The sequence below is a fragment of the Chiloscyllium plagiosum genome, chromosome 4 (assembly GCF_004010195.1).
Source record: "Chiloscyllium plagiosum isolate BGI_BamShark_2017 chromosome 4, ASM401019v2, whole genome shotgun sequence".
NCBI lineage: Eukaryota > Metazoa > Chordata > Chondrichthyes > Orectolobiformes > Hemiscylliidae > Chiloscyllium > Chiloscyllium plagiosum.
Window position 1 is genome coordinate 136389093 of NC_057713.1, and position 22854 is coordinate 136411946.

Consider the following 22854-nt stretch of genomic DNA (forward strand, 5'->3'; position numbering starts at 1 on the left):
GAAGGATGGCAAATTGTTCGGAAATAGATTGCCTTGTTGTTCATGTTTCACTTTTGCAGCCTCACATGAAGTGTAATGGTTGGGCAGTGTTTTGCAACCTATTTCAATGTGGAAAATAAAAGTGCAGATGTATTTGGGATAAGGGGAAATGTAAATGAGAAATTAGCAAAGCACCACAATTTTAGGAATCTAATGGTAATGTACAGGCTTTGTTCCTTAGCATTTGTGTGCATCACGTGAATAAATGAACAATTAAATACTTGGCTCTTAACCTCCCCATGTCTGTCTTAATAGATTGTGGCTTACCAGAGGGGTACTAATATCCTGGGTGGGAAATTTTGCTGGTGGTATTTGGGTGGGTTTAAACTAGCTCAGCAAGGGGATGGGAACCTGAGGTGTAGTTCCAGTGCACAGGAGGATGAGAGTAGGGAGGGTATGGACAGGATTTCAGGGTCACAGGAATGTGCTGGCAAACAGCAAACTGGTTTGAAGTGTGTTTACTTCAACGTCAGGAGTATCTGGAATAAGGTAGGTGAGCTTGCAGCATGGATAGGTACCTGGGACTTCAATTTGTGGCCATTTCATAGACACTGATCGAGCAGGGTCAGGAATGGATGTTGCAGGTTCCAGGGTTTACATCTTCCAGTAAGATTAGGGAAGGTGGTAAGAGGGGGAGGTGTGGCCTTGTTAGTCAAGGACAGTATAACGGTGGATGAAAGAACGTTTGATGAGGACTCGTCTACTGAGGTGGTATGGGCTGAGGTTAGAAACATAGAACATAGAAGAATACAGCGCAGTACAGGCCCTTTGGCCCTCGATGTTGCACTGATCCAAGCCCACCTAACCTACACTAGCCCACTATCCTCCATATGCCTATCCAATGCCTGCTTAAATGCCCATAAAGAGGGAGAGTCCACCACTGCTACTGGCAGGGCATTCCATGAACTCACGACTCGCTGAGTAAAGAACCTACCCCTAACATCTGTCCTATACCTACCACCCCTTAATTTAAAGCTATGCCCCCTCGTAATAGCTGACTCCATACATGCAAAAAGGTTCTCACGGTCAACCCTATCTAAACCCCTAAACATCTTGTACACCTCTATCAAGTCACCAATAAACCTTATTTTCTCAAATGAAAACAGCCCCAAGTGCCTCAGCCTTTCCTCATACGACCTTTCTACCATACCAGGCAACATCCTGGTAAACCTCCTCTGCACCCGTTCCAGTGCCACCACATCCTTCCTATAGTATGGCGACCAAAACTGCACACAATATTCCAGATGCGGCCGCACCAGAGTCCTATACAACTGCAACATGACCTCAGTACTCCGGAACTCAATTCCTCTACCAATAAAAGCCAGTACGCCATATGCCTTCCTCACCGCACTATTTACCTGGGTGGCAACTTTCAAAATAGTTATAGATCAGAGAGACCTCGGGTGTTCAGGTACATCATTCTTCACACACCGTTAAGAAGGCATTTAGCACACGTGCCTTCATGGCTCAGACCTTTGAGTAAGTGAGCTGGGATGTCGTGCTGAGGTTGTACAGGAGGTGAGGTCTCCTCTGCAGTACTGTCTGCAGTTCTGGTCTCCCTGTGAGGCGGAGGATATTATTAAACTGGAGAGGGTTCAGAAGAGATTTAGCAGGAAGTCGCTGGGAAGGCAAGGTTGGAGTTAGAAGGAAAGGCTGGATGGGCTGGGACATTTTCCGCAGGAGGTTGAGGCATGACCTTAGAGAGGTTTATAAAATTACCGAGGGGTATAGATTAGGTGAACAGCCCGTGTCTTTTCCCTAAGGTGGGGAACTTCAAGACCGGGGACACGCTTTGAAGGTGACAGGAGAAAGATTTTCAAAAGACACGGGGCAATTGTTTTTCTACAGAGTGATTTCTGGCACTATTCCTGTAGACAACGAGGACATAAAAATCAAGGCCAATGGCTCTGCAATCTCCTCCCTTGCTTCCCAGAGAATCCTAGGATAAATGCCATCAAGCCCAGGGGACTTATCTAAACAGGAGAGAAGAGGTCACGTTGCTGGGCGTATCTTGTAGGCCTCTGCAGGGATGTGGAGAAAAGGATCAGCACAACGTTTCTGGGCAGGAGTGATAGGAATAGGGTGATCATTCTGGGGGACTTTAACTTCCCCAACATTGACTGGAAATGCTATAATTCTAGTACGTCAGATGGATCCATTTTTTTCCAATGTGTGCAAGATGGTTTCCTGACACAGTATGTCGAAGGGCCAATGAGGAGAGGCCACACTGGATCTGGTGCTTAATAATGAACCAGGTCAGGTGTTTGATTTAGTGGGAGGTCAGCACTTTGGAGAGAGTGACCATAATTCCGTTACGTTTAGTTTAGCGATGGAAAGGGATAGGTACATGCCACAGGACAAGAGTTATCGATGGGGGAAGGGCAATTATAATACGATTAGACAAGACTTAGGAGGCATAGAATGGGGTAACAAGTGCAGGGGATGAGAACAATTGAAATGTGGAGCTGGTTTAAGGAACCGATATTGCGTGTCCTTGATAGGTATGCTCCTGTCAGGCAGGGAGGAAGTGATAAGGTAAGCGAATCGTGGTTTATTACAGAAATTGCATCTCTTTGTTAAGTGGAAGAGGGAGGCTTATATGACGTTGAGGTGATGGAGAGTTAGAGTAGCTAAGAAGGATTTAAAGAGAGTCAAGAACAGCAAGGAGGGGACATGAGCAGTCTTTAGTGAATAGCACAAAGGAGAGCCCTAAAGCTTTCTAGAGGTATGAGGAATAAAAGGATGACTAGGGTAGGAATAGGGCCAGGCAACATCCGAGGGGCAAGAAAATTGACATTTCAGGCCAGAGCCCTTCGTCGACCCTTTCCTGAAGAGGGGCTCTGGCGTCTATGCTGCCTGACCTGCTGTGCTGTTCTAGCAACACCCACTCAATTCTGATCTCCAGCATCTGCAGACCCCACTGTCTCCTAGCACTAGGGCCAGTCAAAGACTGAAGTGGGAAGTTGTGTGTGGACCCTGTGGAGATCAGAGAGGTGCTAAACGAATATTTCTCATCTGTTTTCAATCAGGAAAAGGAGAATGTTGTAGAGGAGGAGTGGGATACAGGATATTAGACTAGAAAGGATCGAGGTTAATTATGAACAGCTGTTATCAATTCTAGAAGGAGTGAAAGTAGACAAGTCTCCTGGGCCAGATGGGATTCTCTGGGAAGCCAGGGAGGAAAGGCGGAGCCTTTGGCTTTAATATTTGAGTTGTTATTGTCTGCAGGTTTAGTACCAGAGGACTGGAGGATTGCAAATGTTGTGCCCTAGTTCAAGAAGGGCAATAGAGATGACCCAGGTAATTATAGACCAGTGAGCCTTACATCTGTTGGAGGAAAGGTTTTGGAAAGGATTGAGAGATAGGATTTATAATCAACTAGCAAGCAACAATTTGATTTCAGATTGTTTCATCAAGGGCAGGTCATGTCTCACAAACCTCATTGAGTTTCTTGAAGGTGACCAAGCATGTAGATGAGGAGAGGGCAGTTAACGTGGTATACATGGACTTCAGTAAAGCCTTTGATAAGGTTCCACATGGTAGGCTATTGGAGAAAATGCAGAGGAATAGAATTGAGGGTGATTTAGCAGTTTGGATTAGAAACTGGCTTTCTGGAAGAAGGCAGCAAGTGGTGGTTGATGGAAAATATTCAGTCTAGAGTCCAGTTACTAGTGGTGTGCTACAAGGATCTGGTTTGGGACCACTGCTGTTTGTCCAAATTATAAATGACCTGGATGCAGGCACAGGTGGATGGATTGGTAAATTTGCATGACACTAAAGTCGGTGGAATAATGGACACTGGAAGAATGTTACAGGTTGCAGGGGGACTTGGATAAACTGCAGAATTGGGCTGAGAGGTGGCAAATGGAGTTCAATGGAGCTAAATGTGAGGTGATGCACTTTGGGAAGAATAACAGGAAGGCAGAGTACTGGGTCAATGGAAAGATTCTTGGTAGTGTGGATGTGCAGAGGGATCTTGGAGTCCATGTGCATAGATCCCTGAAAGTTGCCACCCAGGTTGATAGTGTTGTTAAGAAGGCATACAGTGTGTTAGTTTTAATTGGTCAAGAGATTGAGTTCCGGAGCTGTGATGTCATGCTGCAACTATACAAAACGCTAATGTGGCCGCACTTGGAATATTGTGTACAGTTCTGGTCGCCCCATTACAGGAAGGATGTGGAAGCATTGGAAAAGGTGCAGAGGAGATTTACCAGGATGTTGCCTGGTCTGGAGGGAAGGTCTCGTGAGGAAAAGCTGAGAGACTTCGGTCTGTTCTCATTTGGAGAGAAGAAGACTAAGAGGTGATTTAATAGAGACATACAAGATGATCAGAGAACGAGATAGGGTAGACAGTGAGAGTCTTTTTTCTTAGGATGATGACATTGGCTCGTACGAGGGGGCATAGCTGCAAATTGAGGGTTGATAGACTTAAGACAGACATCAGAGACAGGTTCTTTAGTCAGGGAGTGGTAAGGGCGTGTAATGCCCTGCCTGCCAATGTAATTAATTCGGCAACGTTAGGGGCATTTAAACAGTTCTTGGATAAGCATATGGATGATGATGGGATAGTGTAGGGGGATGGGCTTAGGTTAGTTCACAGGTTGGTGCAACACTGAGTGCTGTACAGGTCTCTGTTCTATGTTTTATGTTCTATTACCAATCCAGAATTGGAGGAACACCAAGTCCAAGGATTGTAGGGGTGAAGGGGTTTAGTTGTAGGTTGGGATGATGAGTGTTAAGACAAAGAACTTCTATTTGCTTGCACAGTTGACCAGCAGTCTAAGTTCATCTGTGTAGCTGTTACCTTTGTATTATAACAGATGTCCTTCTGTGGGTAATTCAATATTGCCTGAGAGCTTCAATAGGAAGGACTGCACAGAAGACTGCACTCTAATTAATTCCGTTGATGCACAGGGAAACATGAACAATGCGGTCGAAGGTGTTGCGTTCCTTGTAGAGCTGATTTGAAGCTATTTTTGGCTTTGTCTAAACCCAAAATTTCAACAATCCCACAATCTGTCAGTGTCCCTGCTTTTGGGAGCTAGTACTTTGTTTCTGTTATTTTCCTTTTTAGGCTATGCCTCATTTCAGAAATGTCTGAGCTCCATGTACAGTGGTCAAGTAATGGGACTTAAAATTGCGAAACAGTGAAAGTTAGAATGGATAAGTACTTCGAATTGAAGGAGAAATGGCTGACATTTTCAGGAGCGGTTACTAGTGGAACAGAGGTCAATCTGACTGAGAACCTGCTCAGTCCAATACCAATCTAGTCAGCTCAGTTGTGGTTGGGTCAAAATCCTGGAAATGTTCCCCCACCCTGAGGACAGCAGCAATTCAAGCAGGCAGTTTCTCACCAATGCCTCCACAGCAGTTAGGGTTCAGCACTAAATACTTCATCAATGATGCTCTCATTCTGTGAATAAATTACACAGAAGTCTTTTGGCCAATAGTTTTGGAAAGCACGGTGAAGAATGCCAAATAATATTGTATGAGTAACCATCTTTCCTCAGAAGAAGTACAGATGAAAGATGTTGAACTGACCTGAATTTGATTAGGAATCAGCTCTGTCACTTTTTAGCGAACTTTCATGGGGGAGGAGTCCACTCCACACTTGCCCAGGATTTGTATCCTACATGATTGGATACTGTTTATGTTTCACAAACAGGGTACAACGATTGGAGCTGACTCCAACCAATGCTGTGAAAAATCCCTCCTCAGTGTTACTGTCCCCTGTAAGGCGTCACGTCACTGAGGAGTCCCTGTGCTACGACAGGAAAGGGTTACTTATCCCACTCCTTTCCCTGTGTGGTTGCAGCCTTTTCCAAATCCATTTTCTCGGAGTCTGGAAGGCAGCGCATGGCATTGCTTGGCTCAGCCTAACAAGAGCCCAAATGGGAGCCTGCGACCCAGAATGGGAATAAAAGAGAATAAATAATTGGCTACAAAGTGCCTAGCCCAGGCAGTTGGAATTGAAGCTTCCTCTTTGACAGTACATTTTCTAAATGAAAGAAGGCAGAATTTTGTGCTCTGAGGAATCACCGCATCCCTACAGTGTGGAAGCGGGCCATTCACAGATGTTGGGAAGATGTTTCCGTTGGGAGGAGACTCTAGGACCCGAGGGCACAGTCTTAGACTAAAGGGAAGACCTTCTTTTAGAACGGAGATGAGGAGAAACGTCTTCAGCCAGAGAGTGGGGAATCTGCAGAATTCATTGTCACAAAAGGCTGTGGCGGCCAGGTCATTGAGTATATTTAAGATGGAGATAGGTTCTTGAGCATCAATGGTTATGGAGAGAAAGCAGGAGAATGGGGTTGAGGAACTTAGCAGAGCAGATTCAATGGGCTGAATGGCCTCATTTCTGCTCCTATACCTTATGGTCTTATATGGTCCATCGGGTCCACAGCAACCCTCCCAAAGAGCATCTCACCCAGATCCACCCTGTTACCCTATCCCTGTAACACTGTATTTCCCATAGCTAATCCACCTGGCCACTACATCCTTGCACACTGGGCAATTTGGCATGGGCAATCTACCTAAGGCCATAGGAGCAGAAATGAGGCCATTCAGCCCACCGGGTCTGTTCCATCATTCAATCATAGTTGATTGGGGTTGAAAAACCTTTTCACCCCGTAATCTTACAACTGTGGGAGGAAACTGGAGTATCTAGAGGAAACCTGCACAGACTCTGGGAGAATGTGCAAACTCCAGCGAGAGAGAGAGAAATAAATACCGTCTGGCAAAGGTGAGCAACTGTCCATTTTGGGGGGGAAAGGTAGACACTGCAAGTATTTCCATCCTGTGCTGGGATATTTGGACTGATAGCTGGAGAGGATATTTGGTGTTAAGGGCATAGTTGATGCTGTTGAAAGTTTAAGTCTGGGTTTTGAACAGGCCAGCTGTAGGTCCAATGCTAAACAGGACAGAGATACAGTCTTCAACATTTACAGGATGATTCTGTATTGTACTCAGCAAAAATTCCAAAGCTCCAAACACTTTGATCAAGTTCCCAACCCTCTTTTTGATGTTTTCATGCATGACACTGATGCTGTGTCAAACCTCTAGATCTGTGTGCTCGTTGAGCTGGGCAGAGTCTGGATGAGTAAAGGCTTTATCACTCTGTACCATTATCCAAGTTTTCACATTAATTTAAGAAACCAGGGCAGTGGGACATGTGTCAGGAGTTAAGGAGGTTTGACCTATGAGAATCGTAAGTCCTATAAGAATCTTGGTGTTTGTGATGGGAATAAGCAGCAGGTGTGACCAAAGTTGTGAGTGCACACAGAGACTTGGTAAATTGCAGTGTCTTCTGATTACTTGTGACTGACCATAGCAATTGGGAAAGGAAAATATCAAATGTACAAAAGGACAGTGTTGCAGGGATCTGTGTAAAAGATGAGATATAAATGAGATGTCTTGCCTTAATCCATGCCTGGAAGTTATTTTCTGTCCTTGAACCTGAGGTTGCAAACATCTCCATACCATGCCATGTAACTCCTGTTATAGCTGTTTATTAAACTGAAGCTGGATTTCTGAGTGATGTGGCTCTGTAAGGTTCTGCACCTGTGGTTGTCTGTAATCCAGATCTATTTCAGATGTTGCAGAGAATCCCAGTCAATCTCAATCAGCACATGAGCTGCACTATCCAAGCTGCTGTGCCCAAAAGGAAAATACTGTTTGTCCCATTCTACTTCCCTCACAGATGAACAATTCTCCGTGATTATATATTTTGCTGCTATTCCTCCATCCTCTGTATGTTGAGAGGTGTGACTGGTTCTGGAATGATCCTCAGACTGCACCTTCCAAGCTCATGAGCACCTCTATCTAGGAGGATAAGAGCAGCAGATACATGGGAACACCATGCCTTGCAAGTTCCCCTTCAAGCTACTCACCATCCTGACTTGGAAATATATCCACATTCCTTCACTGTCACTGGGTCAAAATCCTGGAATTCCCTCCCGAAGGGCATTGTGGGTCTACCCACAGCACATGAACTGCCGTGGTTCAAGAAGGCAGCTCATCCCCACCTTCTCAAGGGGCAATTAGGGACCTATATTATTACCTATATTAGGTCCCATATTCCCAATTCCTTCGCCTCTGCCACATCTGCTCCCAGGAGGACCAATTCCAATACCGAATGACCCAGATGGCCTCCTCCTTCAAAGACCGCAATTTCCCCTCAGACGTAGTTGACGATGCTCTCCACCGCATCTCCTCCACCCTTGAGCCATGCCCCTCCAATCGCCACCAGGACAGAACCCCACTGGTTCTCACCTACCACCCCACCAACCTCCAGATACATCGTATCATCCTTCGTCATTTCCGCCACCTCCAAACGGACCCCACCACCAGGGATATATTTCCCTCCCCTCCCCTATCAGCGTTCCAGAAAGGCCACTCCCTCCGTGACTCCCTCCACACCCCCCACCAACCCGACCTCCACTCCTGGCACCTTTCCCCTGCAACCGCCAGAAATGCAAAACTTGTGCCCACACCTCCCCCCCTTACTTCCCTCCAAGGGCCCCAGGGATCCTTTCATATCCGCCACAGATTCACTTGCATCTCCACACACATCATTTACTGCATCCACTGCACCCGATGTGGCCTTCTCTATATTGGGGAGACAGGCCGCCTACTTGCGGAACGTTTCAGGGAACACCTCTGGGACACCCGCCCCAACCACCCCGTGGCTGAACACTTTAACTCCCCCCTCCCACTCGGCCAAGGACATGCAGGTCCTAGGCCGCCTCCGTTGCCAGACCATGGTCACATGACGCCTGGAGAAAGAGCACCTCCTCAGCACCACCTTCTTGACCTGTAATCTTCTTCCCGACCTCTCTGCCCCCACCCCCTCTCTGGCCTATCACCCTCACCTTAACCACCTTCCACCTATTGCATTCTCAATGCCCCTCTCCCAAGTCCCTCCTCCCTACCTTTTATCTTCGTCTGCTTGGCACACCTTCCCCATTCCTGAAGAAGGGCTTATGCCCAAAACATCGATTCTCCTGCTCCTTGGATGCTGCCTGACCTGCTGTGCTTTTCCAGCAACACATTTTTCAGCAATTGGGGACTGGCAATAATTAATGGCCCAGCCAACGGCATCCAAGTTCCATGACTGAACTAAAATAAAAGCAGTGTATGGTGTAATCTCTGATTGGCACCGCCAACTGTAAAATGATATCTGTGCCTCAAAACAAGGTGGAAACATTTCTGTACTTATCAGTCAAAGTACAACACAAACATTTCAAGTGACCTAATGTTCTGTTGCTCTGACAGCTCACTGTCGATAATGCAAGATTCAAGGCCACTACGTATGTTATGTTCCACTATCCTGAGACAAGCTGGTAATTAAATATAAGCCTTCCTATTGTTGCTATAGGAATGAGTTAAGTTTTTAATGTTTCATATTTTCGTACATTCAAAGCCAAAATGACTGAACTAAATAAGTATCTCATTGTCTTCCTGCTGCAGATAGGAAAGGAACACCTAGGTCTAAAAGCTGTCACTGAAATCCTTCAGGAAATCCAGTACAAGGTAATCGGTAAATCATTGTCTGTGCTAGAGAAAGACTCCTCTCTCGTAGTGATTCAACATCTTTTAAAATTTAAGACGAAAGATGGTAGCTTTATGTACATTGCATGTTTGTATTCCGAGATGGAAGAGGAAACCAGCATTTGGTGTGGAGAGAAAACCAAAGTGTCACTGAGATTTTCGGGGCTGGGATTGTAAGCACCATTTAGTGATGGAGAAGGGCCAGTTTGTCTCTGATTTTATCTTTACTTATCTACTTTTTCCTGCAAAAATCCATTTTTGCATTTTTAGCAGTTCAACTTTTAAAATGCGACTTGTCTTTGAATATATGAGGATGTCAGGTGAGAAAAGATCCCCCAGATCCATCCAGACTGTGTCCCACATAACTGCAATGCATTTTATGTCAATATATATGAACTTACCCAAAAACTATGTTCCGTCCTGGGAAAAATGGATAAACCCAATTATCGGGTCAATGAGGAGAGGAAGATTGGGAAAAATCTTCCGGAAATGGGAAAGCTGAAGAATTTAATTTGTGTGAAAGAATGAAGTGTGCAGTGATAAAGAGCCAATTGAAAAATTGACTCCAAGCTAGCTCAGTGGGAAGCTAGCAGAATTCAAGTTCGCTTGTTTGGAACGGCATTGAAAAGAAGGATTCTGCTGGTTAGAATGTAAGCTCCATCAAACATTTAATCATGAAAAATGTCACCGCAAAGCTTCCAGCTTGATCTCCATAAAGGTATGTTTTCCAACAGTGCCACTGGGGTAGCAATTAACCTAATATTTGATTCTCATTCCCCAGCCCAAGATCAATCATCTTTCTTATTGGGAGGAGAAATATGAAGGGAATGAGAACAAGTGACATTCCTAATTAGACAGTCACATGGGATTCCAATTGGGAAGTGGTGTGTGTGCACTCCAGCGTTTTTAAAAATGACATTTAGAAACAGGGAGAGGAGAGGAAAATGGTTGGGGAAAAAAATTCATTAGTTACCATAATAAAGTAATTGTACAAAAATGTGCATGAGTGAAAGTTAAATGGAGATGGTGATCTATCTTGACAAACAGAGTTTACTGAAGAATTTGGGAGTGGGAAACATGTCGGATGGGGAGAGTTATGTTGGAGCCGAAAGTTCGCTGAGCTTTTGTGGCAGAGGGGCGAGCAGGAGAATGATGGCCGGGATGGCCTGGTGGCACTGGGCTATTGTCAGATGAAGCATGAAGAACTGGGAAAAGGAGTTTTGATAGTGGGAGTTGGGGCAAGAAGGACTGGAACAGGGAGGACTGTGGTGAGGTGTGGAATGTACAGAAGGCAGGGCATGTGTCTTTGGTGTGATCACAGGGTGGGTGCAGTCAATATCAGTAAGTAAATAAAAACATCTGAAAGTTCAATACTGTCCAGGTGTGGATTCTGTGGGTCAAACGCAAGGTGCAGTTGGCAAAGAGAATGGCTTTTGGAGTAGGAAGGTGGTCAATAGGGAAGCAAGTAAATCATGAGGTGGGTAAGACCTTCCAAAGGTTTTGCATTGTCACATGACCAACCAGAAACATTAACCAATGCTATGAGGAGGATTGGGGAAACCAGGGCGAGTTTTGATTGGGATACGCTGTAGAGTGAAGAATGGCACATCCACTCTCTGGATGACAGTCTCGAGTGGTGGGATTGAAGTCTAAGATGACAAACAGAGGGTGGAGGGTCACAGATTGCAATTAGAGGGTCTCTGACAGACTGTGACTGACCATTTTCAAAAACTCACTGGTGGGATGAAATTGCTGTAGGCTGAATGAAGTTGTTATGGACAGTGAAAGGAATGGAAGGTCTCTCCAGCTGAATGGATGAAACTCATTCCTTTCTCACACTGTTGATTTGGTAGAATGCGTATTGTTCTCATCCATCTGATAGTCCCATAACCTTGAGAGTTGGAACTAAAGATGTGATAAAGGAAGGTATCACTAACTGATATCTGAAGCTGGTAGGAAGGACTATAAGTGGGTACTAAGGATATGGACAGACTGCCTTATCTGGAAGCCTATGTCTGAGATACCTGAGAATGTGCTGGAATATGTCACCAAAATCTCCCAGATTCTACAGCAAGGCCTTTAGATGTGTAAATTCCGCCTCATTGAGGGGAGAGGTTTGAGAGGATTGGAAAGGATAAAGATGCACAAAAAAAGACTCTGCCTGCTGATTTAGGAAGGTGGTAGACAGAAAGCCTGAGGCTTTGGTGCAGAGCTAGCCTACTTGTCAAGATGACTATTTTCACAGCCTAGCTTACTTTTTTGAGCTGTCAGCTAATGCCAGCTCTACCAATGCCTCTCCATGGGTCTGCTGCCAGTCCTGTTTAATTTTCATGTGATTTGGGAGTGATCTGGCTCCTGCCACAGAAGTAGCAATGAAGCTGTGCTGTCCAGGACAGCTCATCACTGCTGAAATTCCACATGGGGTGTCGTTTAGTGAGGAAAGTGCAGACTTACTTTGGATCAACTTCCAGATATTACCTGTGAATTAGGGCAAATGACCATCACTTTGGTGATAGTGACCACAATTTGATTATCTTTACTTGAACAATGGAAAGGGATAGACATGTACCGCAGGGCAAGAGTTAATGCTGGAGAGAGGCAGGTATGATGCGATTAGGCAAGATTTAAGGTGCACAGGATGAGGATGGAAACTGCAGGGGTTGGGCACAATTGAAATGTTAAGCTTATTCAATGACCTGCTACTGCGGGTCATCGATGAGTGAGTATGTACCTGTCAGGCAGGGAGGATGTTGTCGAGTGACGGAGCTGTGGTTTACTCAAGAATCTCTCTTCAAGAGGAAGAAGAAGAAGGCTTCTATTAGGATGAGATGTGAAGGCTCAGTTAGGGTGCTTGATAGATACAAGTTAGCCAAGAAAGAACTAAAGAGAGAGCTAAGAAGAGCCAGGAGGGTCATAAGAAGTCATTGGTGGATAGGATCAAGGAAAACCCTAAGGCGCTTTCTAAGTATATCAGGAATAAAAGAATGACTAGAGAAAGATTAGGTAGGAGAAAGTGAGGACTGCAGATGCTGGAGATCAGAGCTGAAGGAGATCGCAGCAGGTCAGGCAGCATCCAAGGAGCAGGAGAATCGACGTTTCGGGTATAAGCTGATTCCTGAAGAAGGGCTTATGCCCAAAATGTTGATTCTCCTGCTCCTTGGATACTGCCTGACCTGCTGCGCTTTTCCAGCAACACCTTTTTCAGCTCTAAAGTAAGATTAAGGCCAATCAAGGACAGTAGTGGGAAGTTGTGCGTGGAGTCTGAGGCGATGAGGGAAGCGCTAGATCAATATTTTTCATCAGTATTCACACTGGAAAAAGACAATGCTGTCGAGGGGAATACGAAGATACAGGCTACTAGACAAGATGGGATTGAGGCTCACAGGGAGGTGTTAACAATTCTGGAAAGTGTGCAAATAAATAAGTCCCCTGGGCCGGATGGGATTTATCCTGGGATTCTCTAGGAAGCCGGTGAGGAGGTTGCAGAGCCTTTGGCTTTGATCTCCGTGTTGTCATTGTCTACAGGAATAGTCCCAGAAGATTGGAGGATAGCAAATGTTGTCTCCTTCTTCAAGAAGGGGAGTAGAGACCACCCTGGAAATTACAGACCAGTGAGCCTTACTTCCGTTATGGATAAAGTGTTGGAAAGGGTGTAAGTGATAGGACTTATAATCATCTGGAAAGGAATAATTTGATTAGGGATAGTCAACATGGTTTTGTGAAGGGTAGGTCGTGCCTCAGAAACCTTATTGAGTTCTTTGAGAAGGTGACCAAACAGATGGATGAGGGTAAAGTGGTTGATGTGGTGTATATGGATTTCAGTAAGGTGTTAAGGTTCCCCACGGTAGGCTATTGCACACCATATGGAGGCATGGGATTGGGGTGATTTAGCAGTTTGGATCAGAAATTGGCTAGCTGAAAGAAGACAGCGGGTAGTGGTTGATGGGAAATGTTCATCCTGGAGTCCAGTTACTAGTGGTGTACGACAAGGATCTAGATGTAGGTTTGTTCACTGAGCTGGAAGGTTTGTTTTCAGACATTTCATCACCATACTAGGTAACATCAGTGAGCCTCCGAATGAAGCACTAATGGTGTAGGCTGCTTTCTATTTATATGTTTGAGTTTCCTAGGGTTGGTGATGTCATTTCCAGTGGTGACATTACTTCCTATGATGCCATTTTCTTAGTTTTGTCAGGGGGTGGTAAATGGGGTCCAAGTCAGTGTTTGTTGAGAGTACCGGTTGGAATGCCATGCTTCTAGGAATTCTCGTGCATGTCTCTGTTCGGCTTGTCCGAGAATGGATGTGTTGTCCCAGTCGAAGTGGTGTCCTTCCTCATCTGTATGCAAGGATACTAGTGTGAGAGGGTCATGTCTTTTTGTGGCTAGTTGATGTTCATGTATCCTGGTGGCTAGTTTTCTGCCTGTTTGTCCAATGTAGTGCTTGGTACAGTTCTTACAAGGTATTTTGTAAAATAACATTAGTTTTGCTTGTTGTCTGTATAGGGTCTTTCAAGTTCATTAGCTGCTGTTTTAGTGTGTTGGTGGGTTTGTGGGCTACCATGATGTCAAGGGGTCTGTGTAGTCTGGTAGTCATTTCTGAGATGTCTTTGATATCGGGGAGAGTGGCTACGGTTTCTGGACGTGTTTTGACTGCTTGTTTGGGTTTGTTGCTGAGAAATCAGCGGACTGTGTTCATTGGATACCTGATCGTTTTGAAAACACCAATTTTCCTCTGCTCTGCGTAGTTCCTCTGTGCTGCAGTGTGTGGTGGCTCATTGAAATGTTATCATGCAGCTTTGTTTGTGGATGTTGGGATGATTGCTTCTATAGTCCCATATTTGGTCCGTAGGTGGTGTTTTTCTGTAGACGCTGGTTTGAAGTTCCCCATTGGCTGTTCGCTCTACTGTGACATCCAGGAATGGCAGTTTGTTGTTTTCCTCCTCTTTCGTGAATTTTATGCCAGTAAGGGTATTATTGATGGTCTTGAAGGTTTCCTCTCATTTATATCATTTAATGATGGTGAAAGAACAAGACATGATATCACCATAGGAAATGATTCTATTTATAGAGTTTCCTACGGTTGGTGAAAGTGGACTACACCATCAGTGCTTCATCCGGAGGCTCACTGAAGATGTTACCTAGTATGGTGACGAAATGTCAGAAAACGAATCTTCTAGCTCAGCGAGCAAACCTACATCCAGAACCTCAATCTAAGTTGCAAATCTTCCACGAGGATCTGTTTTGGGGCCACTGCTGTTTGTCATTTTATAAATAACCTGGATGAGTGCGTAGAAGGGTGGGTTAGTAAATTTGCAGATGACACTAAGATCAGTGGAGTTGTGGATAGTGCTGAAGGATGTTTCAGGTTACAGAGAGACATAAATATGCTGCAGAGCTGGGCTGAGGTGTGGGAATTGGAGTTTAATGCAGAAAAGTGTGAAGTGATTCACTTTGGAAGGAGCAACAAGAATGCAGAGTACTGGGCGAATGGTAAGAGTCTTGGTCGTGTAGATGAGCAGAGAGATCTCGGTGTCCATGTACATAGATCCCTGAAAGTTGCCACTCAGGTTGATTAGAGGTGTTAAGAAGGGGTACGGTGTGCTAGCTTTTATTGGTAGATGGATTTAGTTTCGGAGCCATGAGGTCATGCTGCAGCTGTACAAAACTCTGGTGCGGCTGCACTTGGAATTTTGCGTACAGTTCAGGTCACCACATTATTCCTACAATGTGGAAGATTTGGAAAGGGTTCAGAGGAGATTTACTAGGATGTTGCCTGGTATGGAGGGAAGGTCTTATGAGGAAAGGCTGAGAGACTTGAGGCTGTTTTTCGTTAGAGAGAAAAAGGTTGAGAGGTGACTTAAGTGAGACATATAAGATAATCAGAGGGTTAGACGTGAGAGCCTTTTTCCTCAGATGGTGATGGCTAGCACGAGGGGACATAGCTTTAAATTGAAGGGTGATATATCTAGGACAGATGTCAGAGGTAGTTTCTTTACTCAGTAGTAGGGGAGTGGAACGCACTACCTGGAACAGTTATACTCACCAGCTTTATGGGCATTTAAATGGTGATTGGAAAAGCATATGAACAAGAATGGAATTGTGCAGGTTAGATGGGCTTCAGATTGGTTTCACAGAGTGGATTGACAGAAGGCCGAACGGCCTGTACTGTAATGTTCAATGTTCTTTGGCTGACTTTATTGGTTTGAGTAGAATCGGTCGTAGCTGACATGACTGGAGCTAGGTAGTTAGGATGGTGCAATGTTGTTCACTCTTCACTGTACTTCTGTATTTGAGTACATGACAATAAAACCTAATGCTCATTCTTTTGTTATAAGTATTCTCATTTTCAATTTTTGTTGGCTAGGGAAAATTGAAGACCATACCATGTTTTAATCCCAATACCTTACTTCCTGGTGAGTATTTTCTGCTTGATATATTCTCCGTTTTGTTAAGCTAATGCTGCAGGACTCTTGTATTCTCCTTTTAAATGTTTCTAATTTTGTCCATGTTTAGATCCACTCCTTCGAGATTACTGGGTATATGAAGGCTCTCTGACCATCCCACCATGTTGTGAGAACGTGACCTGGATCTTATTCCGATACCCACTCACAATCTCTCAGTTACAGGTACGTAGTGAACTTCATAAAGCTTCTCCCTGCACAGGAGAAACTTGGAAAGTCAATTTCCTTTTCAAAGGCTTTACTTAAAAAAGCTATACAGGTATTGGAATCCCAAGCAAAGGTCAAAGATGAAATGATAGTTATCTTTTATCATTTTTTTTCTGGAAACATCAACAGAAGTCAGGTAACCATAGTGATCAATCAATAAGAATAAACAAATGTATTTTTCACTTTGATGTAGCTGTTAAATGCCATCGTTTGAAGTTATTGTAAAGTGACATTTGATTTTAAAGAGAAAGGAACAACTGTAACATGTCACTGGAAGTAACCATATGACCATTGTCCAATTTTGCTCAGGCTAATTTGAATATTAATTTAATACAGCTAACTTAATTATGTCATTATGTTAATGCAAACAGCTCATAATGTGTAACTTTTTTGCCTGGATTTCAAAGGAAGGACATGGATTCGCACTGCCTTTCAATCTCTGGCTGTAATATCATTGGCATATTTTGTATGATTAATGTAGGAAACCCGATGGCCTGAATGTGATAACCTCCATTCTGATGTAGGGAGCTGTGAATGACTCCTGTAACGTGAGACCCTGAGGAAGTGTTGACATTTGCAAGTGTATAATATTTAAATGGGAAAACCCCACTGTACAGTCTTCCACAACAGTGGGAGGAGGTGGCTAATTTCTCACAGGCTGGAGCTATTTGCACTGTATTTGCCCTTTTTTTTTTTTTTGAACTGATTTTATTTGGAGCTTTTGTAACCATTGTAAAGTTTCAGGATGTATTCAGTGGAAGTGAAATAGCTGTGTATCATAGTGCTCCAGCATCCCCTAGCAACCTCAACGCAACTCTGCAGTTTCCCCTGTCACTGCTCAGCATGTTCCAGGATGGTGAACAATGTCACATGGCAAGGTGAGTAGTATTGGTTGGATGAGGGTAGGTGGGTATTTCAGGGTGGTGCACCATTGATGGGTGTATTTTATCTGAGGTCAGTTGGCAAGGTGAGCATTGTTAGGAGGTTAAGGGAGGAGCGCTGGTGGCTGTGTAATGTTGTGGGTGACTTGTACATTTGAAATCACAACAAGTCAATTAACTGAAAGTGGACCTTCTATGCAGTCTATGATGAGAAAAGGGGATTGGTTCTGAACTATAGATATGCTTCAATATGTGTCTTCCTGACTCTGCATGACACTGTGTTCAAACTCCAGTCGTGTCAGGGCGAAGCATTCTGCTCTCGCACTGACTTAAAGATCTGGGTCTGTGCTTGCCTGAAGTTGGCTGAAGGATAAATGTTGGCAAGGACATGGAAATTTCTTTGTTCTTTTGAATACTGCAGTCAGTCTTGTTGTTTTTCATTATGTGGAGGACCGATGTGGACCAAGTTTAAAAAGCTCACCATACCAGGTTATCGTCCAACAGATTTATTTGGAAGTTCTGATGTCATGTGATTTTTAATTTTATTTTCATTAGAGTATAATTTTTAATTATAAATACACTGCATTAGGGAGTTCTATAATCTTAGGAAGAAATTAAATTAGTGCCCTCATTAACCCCATGTAGATCAATAACATTATCGTGAACTACAACAGTTTACAAAAGGAAAAACTGTTTGAATCTGGGATAGCTCTATTGTGGAGTCACATTTACCCTTGTCTCTCTTATTACATCATAGCCGTTTTCCACTTAAAATATTTTGAAACAGTATTAATCACAGATATGTGTTCTATTTACTCTTGGTTCATTTTTCAACTGAATTAACTTGATGATTTATCAAAGGAAATAGCCATTGGTCCTGGGCTCGGACAAATCCACAGATACCTAGAACATGGTATAACCTTCAGTTTAAGGATTATGTTTAAATCTCCCACATAGAGTAAGCAAAGATCCGTGAAACTAGAACTGCAAGTTCTGTATTTTTAGGTATGCAAAGCTGCTTGAGGTTACCTTTTCTCATTTTTAATGCTCTTTGACCACGTTTCTCACAAACTCAGTGAAAGTCTGGATACACATGATGTAGTTCACTTTTCCCTGTTCTGCTTCTCCCTTCCAGTAGCAGTGACATACTAGTAGTACACTGGGAATCTGAAACACCTCCTCCCCCCCCCCCCCCAAGAGAAAAATTGAGATGAAGTCAGTTGTTAGGACTTTTGACTCTTTAATTTTTGGTCTGGGATTGATAATAGAATAGAATAAACCTAAATAGAGCACTAGAATATTTAACCGTGCAGGAAGCTGTAACTCCACAGTGTAGCCATTCACTGTTGCTAATTGGTTAGAAAATGGCTATGTTCTTGTCTTTTTTTCAAAAGCTCAAGCATATCAAACTCCTAACTAGAGAAGTATCTAGAACAAAGCAGAGAGGTGAAATATTGTAGTTAAATAGAGCTGGTGTCAAATAGACTACTTGACATTAAACACGTGTCACATGTTTTGAATCAAAACCAAGAATTGCAAATTTTATTTCACATTATTTCCCACTGAGTAAATATGAAAATACAGGAAAGCTGGTACCGCAGAGGCTTTGAAATCAACCAATTCCCCTCATACTGCACTGTGTGTGATTATTTACTTTTTAATTAGTTCATATTATCTTTCATAATAAAGAATTATTGAACTACTGCATAACACAATTGTAATTATGATGTTGTGTGGTGTTGTCTGCTGTTTTTAGTTGCTCTAAATCAGTCAGGCTAGATTTTAATTTATTTTTTGATGTCTCTTCGATAACCTTCAAGTTTAATTCAGAAAATAAATAATTCACAGGCTCTAGTACTCGACTCTGGATGCGCAAAAGTTTCAGGCAGGTTAATTCAATGAGTAAGCTTAATGGGCTATTTTTGATGAAAACATAGCCTGAATTTAGTAATTATTGAAAGGCTATTTCCAGTATGGTTATTAGCTCATTCTCAGCACTTTACAGAACAGGAACAAAGACCAGAAACCCAACTTTTAACTTCATCCTGGAGTTCAACCAAATGTCACTGAAAACAGGTTGATTTGTTGTTTAGGCTATTGGCTGAATTTCCTCCATCTATGACCAGGAAAATAGGAGAAAATTGTCTGAATACCTCGTAACTCATTTCTACCTCCTGAAGAGACTTGCCTGGGACCGTATGGATTGGGTTCTCAGTGGGCCAACACTTTCCGTTGTTTAGGTCCCAATTCCGTGTATTTTGTGACCTCTTCACTGTGCTGCCAACAAAATAGTGGTGGTGTGTACAGAGGTTGCCATGGCAATTATGCAAAAAGCCAAGGGGCTGTCGAAGGAGAGGGCCTACGCTGCAAGAGGACTGCACTCCAAAAAGATGACAACTGTTGGGACTAATCCACGGAAGGCTCCCCTCATCCCCCCCCCCCCCCCCCCCCCACCTCATCCTCATTGTTCTATTGTTTATCTGCACCATCCATGCTCTCCTCTCCCAATGGAGGTGCCAGGGCCAATGATGTTGAGTGGATTGTACACTGAGCTGGTTACATAAGAGGCTCTTTCCTGGATATTTGTGACCGGTCTTCCTGCTGCGCCTGCTCTCTGACCTTTAGGATCCCTGTTCAGTTCCGGTGGCAGGGCCTCGGCGGGGGGGGGGGGGGGGGGCTGAGAAAGTTCTGCCCCGCAGCTTGATTTTAAAATAAAATGCTAATCCTTGGGCTAAATCTGTCCCAGATTTCATGAAGCTGCCTGAAAGTCTTGGCAACATCCCACTGCAAAGTTTGACTTTTTGAAAAAAGGAATTAAAATTTTCTTCAAATTAAAAGTGCCATTTTAAAACAAAATTGGTCAAGCATGGACATCAGTAGTTTTTTGGAGCTTAGATCCCAGTGTATCGGAGGGAAAGGATACCTGTCAACATCATTTTGAGATTGGTTTTTGGTACAATTATAGATGCTCCCAACTTCTGACACTTCTTCCGAGAGCACACTTAATTTGTTTTTGGGAAGTGGATGATAGTGAGTAGGTCCTCCCTGGTTGCCCTGACACCACAGGCAGGTGGACACCAAGTCTAATAGTGGGGGTGCACCACCTTCTCTGTCCTTCATGGTATTTAACAACTGAAGTTTCACTTTCGGTGTAACTGCACCCATTTTGAGGATCACAATCCCATCACGGTCCTGACTTGCATTTACAAATATAGAGTCAGATAGTCACAGAGGTGTACAGCACAGAAACAAACCCTTCGGTCCAACCCGCCCATGCCAACCAGATATCCCAACCCAATCTAGTCCCACCTGCCAGCACCCCGCCCATATCCCTCCAAACCCTTCCTATTCATATACCCATCCAAATGCCTTTTAAATGTTGCAATTGTACCAGCCTCCACCACTTCCTCTGGCAGCTCATTCCATACACGTACCACCCTCTGCGTGAAAAAGTTGCCCCTTAGGTCTCTTTTATATCTTTCGCCTCTCACCCTAAACCTATGTCCTCTAGTTCTGGACTCCCTGACCCCAGGGAAAAGACTTTGTCTATTTACCCTAACCATGCCCCTCATAATTTTGTAAACCTCTATAAGGTCACCCCTCAGCCTCCGCTCCAGGGAAAACAGCCCTAGCCTGTTCAGCCTCTCCCTATAGCTCAGATCCTCCAACCCTGGTAACATCCTTGTAAATCTTTTCTGAACCCTTTCAAGTTTCACAACATCTTTCCTACAGAACAGAGAGCAGAATTGCACACAATATTCCAACAGTGGCCTAACTAATGTCCTGTACATCCTCAAGGTGACCTCCCAACTCCTGTACTCAATATTCTGACCAATAAAGGAAAGCATACCAAACGCCTTCTTCACTATCCTATCTACCTGCTGCTCCAATTTCAAGTAGCAATGAACCTGCACTCCAAGGTCTCTTTGTTCAGCAACACTCCCTAGGACCTTACCATTAAGTGTATAAGTCGGGCTAAGATTTGCTTTCCCAAAATGCAGCACCTCGCATTTATCTGAATTAAACTCCATCTGTCACTTCTCAGCCCATTGGCCCATCTGGTCCAGATCCTGTTGTAATCTGAGGTAACCCTCTTCGCTGTCCACTACACCTCCAATTTTGGTGTCATCTGCAAACTTACTAACTGTACCTCTTGTGCTCGCATCCAAATCATTTATGTAAATGACAAAAAGTAGAGGACCCAGCACCGATCCTTGTGGCACTCCACTGGTCACAGGCCTCCAGTCTGAAAAACAACCCTCCACCACCACCCTCTGTCTTCTACCTTTGAGCCAGTTCTGTATCCAAATGGCTAGTTCTCCCAGTATTCCGTGAGATCTTACCTTGGGGAACCTTGTCAAACGCCTTACTGAAGTCCATGTAGATCACATCTACTGCTCTGCCCTCTTCAATCCTCTTTGTTACTTCAAAAAACTCAATCAAGTTTTTAATGAGGAAAAGTGTTTTGTGCAGAATATTCACTTGTATTTGAAGCCATTATTAATTCAATACATCTTTTGGTCAATGGTGATTGCCAAGACCATGATGATGGAACCTGAGCTATAAAGGGTGCATACTTATTGGGTTATATGATTGTCACATAATGTTGTCAAAGCTCTGTGGTGCAAGGTTCCATGGTTCGTAAGAGGCCAGAAGATTCAAATTTTCAGAAATCTAAAAAGGATGTCATGAAAGAATGCGGGTGAAGTTGGAATTTTGGAGTAAGTAACAAGAAATATAAATTCAGACCGGGGAGAGGTTTTCCAAGTACTAAAAAAGCAGAGAGTAGCTGAAACTCTCATTGGTCATTTCGAGGATGAGGCAGGGGAATTAATGAAGATGGAGAGAAGATGTTTTGGACAAATATTTTATATTTGTCATCTTTATAGATGACAGGCAAAGGAGCATCCTTATAATAGAAGAAAATATAAGGGAAGGAGACGAGGAGGGATTTAAAATAAATGTTATCACAAAATGACCAAAATACTCAAAGCTAATGGGGACTAAACATTGACCCATCCCTGAACCCTGATGGCTTTCTTCCTTGGGTCTTTAAAAGAAGTGGTTGCATAGACCGTAAATATGAACGTTGTAGTGTGAACATGTCCCTGCATCCTGGAAAGGGTCACGAATCCTAAAATGTAGTGCTTATGGTGCAGAAAATGGTCGGTCATCCCCAGAATGTTGATGGTGAGAGATTGGGATATGGTAATGCCATTAAAGTCGAGGTGATGGTTAGACACACTTTTGGAGATTGTGCCTGGCATTGGTGTGACAAAGATTTCTCACTACCTATCAGCTGAAGACTCGATATTTTCCAAATCTTACTATTTCTTTGTAGCAAAAATAGGAAAGCAAATTATTATTTGGCTGTAAATTGAGACTGGGTGGGGGGGGGAGATTTCACAAGACCTGGGTGTCCCTGTGCACCAGTCACTGAAGGGAAGCATACAGGTGCAGTAGGTTGTAGGTACACTTATACTGGCTTTCATAGTGAGAGGATTCGATTATAGGAACAAGGATGTCTTACTGTAATCAGGGCATTGGTAAGGCTACATCTGGAATATTGTGCGCAATTTTGATCTCCTTATCTGAAGAAGGATGTTCTGGTGATGGAGGGAGTGAAGCAAAGACTGATTCCTGAGGTGGCAGGACTGATGTCTGAGGGGAGATTGTGTTCACTGGAGTTTAGAAGAATGAGGGGGATCTAGGATTAG

At 43.7% G+C, this 22854-nt stretch overlaps 1 protein-coding gene across 6 annotated transcripts in view; it reads left to right on the forward strand.

Annotated features, from left to right (window-relative positions):
- The window catches only part of ca8 (carbonic anhydrase VIII), a 65492-nt gene that overhangs the window by 11270 nt on the left and 31368 nt on the right, over positions 1 to 22854 (forward strand). For all 6 annotated transcript variants that reach the window (XM_043689319.1, XM_043689316.1, XM_043689320.1 and 3 more), the window contains exons 6-8: positions 9508 to 9570; positions 15953 to 16001; positions 16102 to 16214. In XM_043689319.1, the coding sequence (XP_043545254.1) occupies positions 9508 to 9570; positions 15953 to 16001; positions 16102 to 16214 (225 nt within the window). The remainder of the gene's footprint in view (positions 1 to 9507; positions 9571 to 15952; positions 16002 to 16101; positions 16215 to 22854) is intronic.